The following is an 8273-nucleotide window of genomic DNA, read 5'->3' on the forward strand; positions in this document are numbered from 1 at the left end:
GGCAACATTGCACATGCGCTGTTTGGAGTATTGGACTCAGAATATGCCAAAGGAATGTCAAATATCATTTCAGAAGTGAAACAAAATAAAATGCAATTATTGACGTTATTTAAAAATCAAACATCAGTTGTCGATTCAACGATCAACATAATAAGGAAAGATAAAATTGCAGTTCAAGAAGATATTGAGCTCATTAACAAAGAAATAAAGGCACTGCTGAATTCCATAGTGGATACATAGTGGATAGAGAGGTAAATCAAGTACGGTTTAATCAAGTTCTCAATGCAGGAGCCATCCAACTAACACTGGTTGCACACAATCTACAGAAGATACAATCATGGAAAAGTGAATCCGCAACACCAACACAATTACAAAAGGAAATCAATCAAATCAAACTTCACTTATCGCCATCATTAGAATTATTGATGTTAGAAGATGAGCTGATATCCTTCTACAGACTAATGAAGGTTAAAGGTGGAATCATACAGCAGCATGCAGTTTTTAGTATAACACTGCCCTTGATCCATGACTCATGATAATTGACTCATGCAGTTCTATTTTGGCTATTAATAAGCATCACGATCAATATTTTCCTCTTATGAAATCCGATTTAAGTCTTTGTGACCATCTTTCACAAACCATCTTTGTGAAATTTTGTGACCGCGAAAATAAGCGCTAGAGCTTCTTTTTCTATTTGGCTATATTGTTTTTCTGCTGGCGTTAATGATCTCGACGCATGACAAATTAACCATGTGCTTCATGAAAAATGCAAGCTCCGAGCCCATAGTTAGATGCATCTGCAGCGACTACTATGCTTTTCAGTAGATCGTAATGCGCTAATAATAACTCTGATGACAAAATTTGTTTGAAACCATCCAAACAGCGTTGCTGAAGTTCCGTCCATAGCCACTGCTTGTTGTTTTGAAGTAGTTCGTCTAATGGTCCTCGGTATTTGCGCATGTGATTTATGATTTTTCCATAAAAATTGATAGCACATAAGAGTGATCTAAGTTCTGATTACCTCTACGTGGTAGGCACCTTGTCGTGGTGTAGGGGCTTAGATACAACTTGAGCTATTCTGATCAATATTTCAGTCAGTGTTATCACTGATGTCACTGACTGGAATATTGATTGAGATTAGAGCAAGAAGTGCAACCAAGATCTACCAGTAGGTTAAGGTAGAATGTGTTGTTTTGTAATCTATGTTTGTAGTGGTAGTATTTAGTTATAAATTTGTAGTTAATTTGTTGTTTGTAGTTTGTAGCTTTGTAGTCTTTGTAGTAATGAGTTTGTAGATAGACTCTTTGTTTTTACAAGCTGGCAAAGTCTGAATGGCTAAACAATACTCTAGCGTCTCAGGGAGTAGGTGGCGGTAAAGACCGTCCACTAAGTTCCAGCTTATCAGCCAGACTCGTAAGGGTAAGTGCGACAATCTCTCAGGCTGATGGGAAGCTCTTGATATGGTCATGTCTCTGCCAAGGGTGGTCTGCTGATTGTCGGGCTGGGAAGCGAAAACATCCCGGGTACGTATTTCTAGTAATTATTGTTTTAATATGTGTAGCTATCAAGTCTGTACGATACCCGAAGAAACCCCCCAAATCTGAGGTAGACTGTTACGCCGAGGATGCTTGACTGGAGGGGTGCATCCAGTCTTTTAGTAATGAACTCAGGATACCGGGCACTCTCCTGTTTTAATTAATGCCTTCTCAAAGTATGGGGCTCTGCTTTGGGTGACTGTTCTATCCCTTATATTAAACACTATATATGGAAAATAATCTAAATATACCTATTAATAATATAATTACAGAGTCAGAGGAAGAAGCTCTACTCCGTTCGCCAACGAAGGTTGGAGGAAATCTTGAAAAGAGGTTTGAAGCATCTCCCAAGATTCAGGATCTGGATGATCTGAACCCATCTGCTCAGAGACCAATGGTATCAAGCGGTGGGAACACCTCTCCGGTGATTAGCACCCAGAGTCCTATGGACACAGGTGACCACGATGGCGGTGTGTCTAATGCTAACACCCAGAGCATGGTGAACTCAGGTGACGGCAACATAGAGACCAGGAAGAAAGCGGAATACTTCACCGGGGCTCAGAAAAGACGTATCAAGGCCATGATTAGGGATGGATTGGATTTGGAGACTGCGAAGCAGAAAGAGAGAGAGCGATACTCTCTCTACAAAGCTTCCTTGGCAGCAGAAGGAGAAAGTGATAGACCCAGTACCAACAAAAGGTGCAGATCTAATAACACATCTGCCAAAGAAACACAACGCCTGCAGCCCAAAAAGCCAAAAGCCATTCAACAAACATCTAGCTCTACCGGAAACCAGCTAAAACCGACTCCATCTTACAGGGATGTAGCCAATGCTTGCAAAGTGGCTATCGCCCATGAGAAATATCCGGAGGTGAATCTCACTGGTGACCAAATGTAATTGATAAAATCGAAGCTCCTGGAAGAAATTGACAAACTTCCCAAACACGATAGTGTCTACGGCTTCATCACCAGTGTTAACAGAGACGGATGGCTCTCATTAACATGCTGCAATGATGAAACGAGGAACTGGCTGACCACCTGTGTCCCAAAACTCAAACCATTCCCGGATGCTATTCTCAAAGTGTTTCAGGGCGGAGAGATGCCCAAAACCTATGTGTGCATCACATTTATTCCCCCCTCTGCTGTGCTACCACCAGAAATTCTGATGTCCCGCATTTGCACATCATCGTGGAGAATTCTCAGGACTGAGAAAGATAAGAATGGTAGGGAAACCGTTACGATCTCGGTGGACGAAAAATCCAAAAATTGGATAGTCGGTCAGGCAGGGAAGCTGTATCTGAACTTCACACAAATTCACGTACGTGTGAAGGGAGAGCCAACTGGACCCAAGAACCTGACGACTAAAAGGCCATTTACGACAGAGAAACCCAGTGACGTCAAGCAACAGGTGCCTCCATCCAAAAGGCCACTTTCAGGTGATAGACCCAGTACCTCAAAAGCACAGGCAGATAAGCCAAGTGAGACGGTTAAGGTCACACGGGACAGCACCCGAACTGAAGTCGGACCCAGCACCTCTAAACAGCAAGGTGGCACACCGGTATCTAGTATAAAGGTCCAAAAGCAAGGGCCAAAGAAACCAGCTTCAAGATCCCCTCGACAGGAAGCACCCACTCATGGGACAAAATTGTCCAAGTGGATGTGGAACGGTAAAGGACGATACCAATAAAATGATGAGGTGCCTGCAGGTTAATCTTCAACACGCCAAAGCTGCTACGGCGGTGTTGACACAGCGATTTCTATCTGAAAAGATTGACCTAGCCTTTATCCAGGAGCCATATGTATATGAGAACCAGATAAAGGGAATAAAAAATAAGCTGCTGTACGATCATGTCAGCCATGGTCGACCTCGTGCTTGTATTGTGGTAAGAGATGACATTAATGCTTTCATTATTCCACAGCACACCAACAAGAACCAGGTAGCAGCTATAATTTCTGTGGACACTCCAGTAAGTAAGACAGAGCTCATTGTCTGCTCATCTTACTTACCTGGAGACTCCCAAGACCTGGACTTCCTATCACTGAAAGGACTAGTAGACTACAGTGTTAAAAGCAAGAGGCAAGTCATCGTTGGAAGTGACGCTAATGCACACCACACGATCTGGGGCAGCACCGACATCAATAAAAGTGGTGAGTGTCTATTTGAATTTATAACTGGTAACAACCTATATATTTTGAATACGGGCAATAAGCCCACTTTTATAAACAGAATCAGGGAAGAGGTATTAGACATCACCCTAGCAACACAATTTATAAAACATTTTATCAAAAACTGGAATGTTTCAGCAGAAACATCCATGTCTGATCATCGTCAGATTAGATTTGATATTGATCTAAATATGAAGGTAAGGGAATCGTATAGGGTGCCTAGGGCCACAGAATGGGATCTTTATACTGACGAACTCAAGGCCAATCTAGGCAGTAATAAACATACGATAAAAAATATTCATGATTTAGAAATAGCTGATGCTGCCTTAAGCACAACTATTATAAATGCCTACCATGGGGCCTGTCCGGTGAAAAATAAGACCGGCAACAGAAGTGCACCATGGTGGAATAAAAAGTTAGCCAAGCTAAGAGTCGAATCCCGGAGACTTCAACAAGGCAAAAACCAACGGTGAATGGGACAATTATAAAAATGCCCTCACCGCCTACAATAAAGAAATTAGAAGGGCAAAAAGAGAATCATGGAGAGGATTTTGCTCAGAGATTCAAAACTTAAGCAATAGCGCAAAAATCCACAGGGTTATCTCGAAAAGCCACACTAATCCCATTGGGCTTCTAAAACGACCTGATGGTCTTTATACCAATGACTGCAAAGAGTCACTTATACTTCTAACAGAAGTACACTTTCCGGGATCTACAATTTACGACCGATCAATCTCCCAGCTTAGTTCCCTGGTGACCAAAAGGCCCAGAAAGAATGACTGGAAGATTGCTCGTAAAATCTTCACTGAAGATAAAATTAAATGGGCGATCAACTCATTTTTTCCTTTCAAAGCACCTGGAGCAGACGGAATATTTCCAGCACTCCTACAAAAGGGACTAACTGACCTTATGCCCTACCTCATTAATATCTTTAGAGCTGGGCTGGCGATGGGAATCATTCTCACTAATTGGAAGGAAGCAATTGTCAAATACATACCTAAAGGAGGAGGTAAACCTAGCGAACTTCCTAAATCCCATAGGCCTATAAGTTTGACTACATTTCTTTTAAAAACTATGGAGAAGATAGTGGAAAGGCATATAAGGGAAGAGTATTTATCTATAAATCCACTCCACGCCAACCAGTACGCCTACCAACAAAATAAATCCACCACACATGCATTACTCAGTCTTACTAATAAAATACAGGAGTCTGTAGATTGCAAAGAATTTGCGGTGGGATGCTTTCTTGATATTGAGGGAGCGTTTGACAATACTGATCCCTCACATATCGAAAGATGCCTCCATGACAGAGGAGTAGATGATACGACACGCACATGGATAAGCAATGTACTAAGAAATAGAATGGTTAAATCCACTCTCGGCAATGCCGAAATAAAAGCACATACTGTAAGAGGATGCCCACAAGGGGGTGTATTATCCCCACTCCTGTGGTCAATTGCAGTAGACTAGCTCTTGCATCGACTCAGTGCCAAACATTTCGAGGCACAAGGCTATGCTGACGATATAGTCATACTTGTCAGGGGTAAATATGAAGACATGATCTCATATCGACTCCAGCAAGCCCTGAACATCGTTAGTAGATGGTGCAGTGAAGTAGGATTAAATGTAAATCCTAAGAAAACAAGTCTGTTAGTCTTCACAAAGAAAAGGAAAACAGTACTTTCCAATTACCCATTCCTGAATGGAGAAGAGCTATCATCCGTTACCCAAGTAAAATACCTGGGAATGATTCTGGATGAGAAGTTGACGTGGAATTCTCATGTAGACAATGTTATACGAAGAGCCAGAGAGGCATTATGGACCAGCAAAAACCTCATTGGTAAGCACTGGGGCCTTAATCCAAAACTCAGCCTTTGGATGTACACATCTATTGCCAGACCAATTGTAACTTATGGGTCAGCTATCTGGTACAAAAAAGCACAACAGAAGACTGTAATTGATAAACTTCGTAAGCTGCAGAGATTAGCCTGCATAATGACAAGTGGAGCGATGAGAACTACCCCGACAGCAGCCCTAGAGGTTGCATTGGGGCTCCCCCACTTCACCTACTAGTCAAAAAGGAAGCAATGACTCTTATGGCCAAGCTACAGTTGACTAGCAATCAATCAACAAGACTACTCGATAACTCCCTGTTAGGTAGGGAAATGCAAAGAGAGGAAGGACTAAATATCACCATATCTGACATTTGCTTACCTAAATTCAACTTTCACCAAAAGTTCCTAATACTAATACCAGACAGAAATGAATGGGAACGGAACATACCTCCATTCGCTGGAGACTACCATCTGTGGTACACGGATGGCTCCAAAACGATGGAAGGAGTGGGGGCGGGAGTATAAGGAGTAAGACCTAAAGAGGAAATATTTGCGAGTATGAGTAAAAACAACTCAGTTTTTCAGGCTGAAGTACACGCAATTGAATTATGTCTCAGGGTATATAAAGGTAAACCCGTCACAGGAAAAAACATATATATCTTTTCTGACAGTAAATCGGCACTCCTGGCACTACGCTCACCTCGAGTAACCTCAAAAATAGTGTGGGAATGCCTTCTACTTCTCAAAGACCTTGCTGAAAGGAACAGAGTCCACTTAATATGGATTCCAGGGCACAGCGGTTTTGAGGGAAACGAAAAAACAGATGAACTAGCGAGAAAAGGGGAGGCCTCATACTATATTGGGCCACAACCATTCTGCGGTCCTTCGTGGAGCTTTTTCAAACTTAAAACTAATGAATGGCTGGAAAGAGCAGCTCAGAATGATTGGGATAATACAATTACCTGCAGACAAACAAAAGAATCCATGCCGTTTCGATCAAAATCCAGTACTAGGGAGCTACTTATGCTGAACAGAAGTGGCATCCGACTTGTCACAGGTTTTCTAACTGGACACTGCGGAGTTAAAAAACATTTATTGAATCTAGGTATTACTGGAGACGATAGCTGTAGACTTTGTTACGAAGAAGAGGAAACAGCAGAACACATATTGTGTCACTGTGATAGTCTTGCAAGACTCAGACTTCGCTACTTATCCATTGCCTATTTGCTTATAACGGAATTAGGCAACATCCCTCCAAAGGACATACTGGCATTCTTAACTGCTACTCGTCTATGGAACTGAAGTGGGTATGTCACAATAATCCTCGAGGATGCAGTGACGCGGAGACTAATTCCCAACCCTTCTTTTGAGAACAAAAAAAAAAAAAAAATTTTTGATTGATTGGTTGGCGCAGGCATTTCTTGATTGCTTCAATGTTTTTTGGATCTGGGCGAATGCCGTCTTTACTGACAATATATCCCAAGTAAGCAATTTCAGGAACTGAAACATTGCATTTTGCGATCTTGAGTTTAAACCCGTATTGATAAATACGTTGTTGAACTTCCTGTAAGTTGTTGTCATGCTCTTGTTGGTTTCTACCTGAGACAAAGATATCGTCAATGTAAGCAGCTGCGCAATGTAAGCCCGCAAGCATTTTATCCATAATTTGTTGGAAAATTGCCGGAAAAGTTTTGACGTCAAATACCATACGCTTGTATTTGAATAAACCTAGATGCGTGTTTATTGTGAGAAGTTCTTGCGATTTGCTATCAACTTCGATTTGGAGAAAAGCGTCCGAAAGGTCTATATGACTAAACACTGTTGCATTGCTGATTTTTGCAAAAATATCCTCTGGAAGCGGTAGTGGATACCTGTAAGGCTCGTCGTTTAGGTCAGTTAAGAAATCAGCGCAAATACGAATGCTGCCATTTGGCTTTTTGATAACTACGATTGGTGCGGCCCAGTCAGAGTAATTGATAGGTGCGATAATGTCGAGATCTTGAAGTCGCTTAATTTCTTCTTCAACCAAATGTTGAACTGCGTATGCTACCGGGCGCTTAGGTCGAAAAACAGGTTGACAGTTTGGTTTAATAATTAAATGTGCCTTAGTTTTATTACAAAGACCCATAGCATTATCGAAAAGTTCTGGAAATAATTTTTCCGGAAGAAATTTGCAATTTGAAGATTTTATGGAAACATTACTTGCCTGTTTTGTTGTTGAAATTTGGCTGCAAATAGCATTAAGCGTCATATCGCTAAATTAAAAAGAACTTATCCAGTCCAATCGGAATACGTTCAAATCGATCGCTGTAACGAAGCACGTAAGTGTTCAAATTGTGTCTTTTAACGGCACATCGCATGTAAATTTTGAGTACAATGGTAAGTTTCTAGTTGCACTTTTAGCAGATTCTGGTTGTACTTCCATTGTACTTAAAATATTTAATTTGTCGAAAATAAATTTTGAAATGATAGTTATATCCGATACAGTATCAAATTGCAATTTGATTAGCACATTGCTGATTTTAACGTGGGCATATTTACGCTGTGCACATTAAATGTTTACATTAAACATTTGAACTGGTCCAGTGACAGGCTATTCAACTTAAAACTTTCAAAGTGTTTATTAACCTCGGCTGCGTACGTAGTATAGTCGGTATCTGGTGGTTTGGTTAACTGTAAACAGCTATAGCGTAAGATGAATTGTGACTTTTGGAGCCCAAACAGTTGTTTTAATTTC

The 8273-nt window shown here is 41.1% G+C and overlaps 1 protein-coding gene across 1 annotated transcript; it reads right to left on the minus strand.

Annotated features, from left to right (window-relative positions):
- Positions 1 to 3583: 3583 nt before the first annotated feature.
- On the minus strand, positions 3584 to 7787 carry LOC119665487 (uncharacterized protein K02A2.6-like). Its single transcript, XM_038074709.1, has 2 exons — positions 7008 to 7787; positions 3584 to 3691 (listed from the first exon to the last, which is right to left on the minus strand). The coding sequence occupies exons 1-2, from the start codon at positions 7785 to 7787 to the stop codon at positions 3584 to 3586; spliced, it is 888 nt and encodes a 295-aa protein (XP_037930637.1).
- Positions 7788 to 8273: the final 486 nt, after the last annotated feature.

Source organism: Teleopsis dalmanni, chromosome 1 (genome assembly GCF_002237135.1).
Source record: "Teleopsis dalmanni isolate 2A chromosome 1, ASM223713v2, whole genome shotgun sequence".
Classification (NCBI taxonomy): Eukaryota; Metazoa; Arthropoda; class Insecta; order Diptera; family Diopsidae; genus Teleopsis; species Teleopsis dalmanni.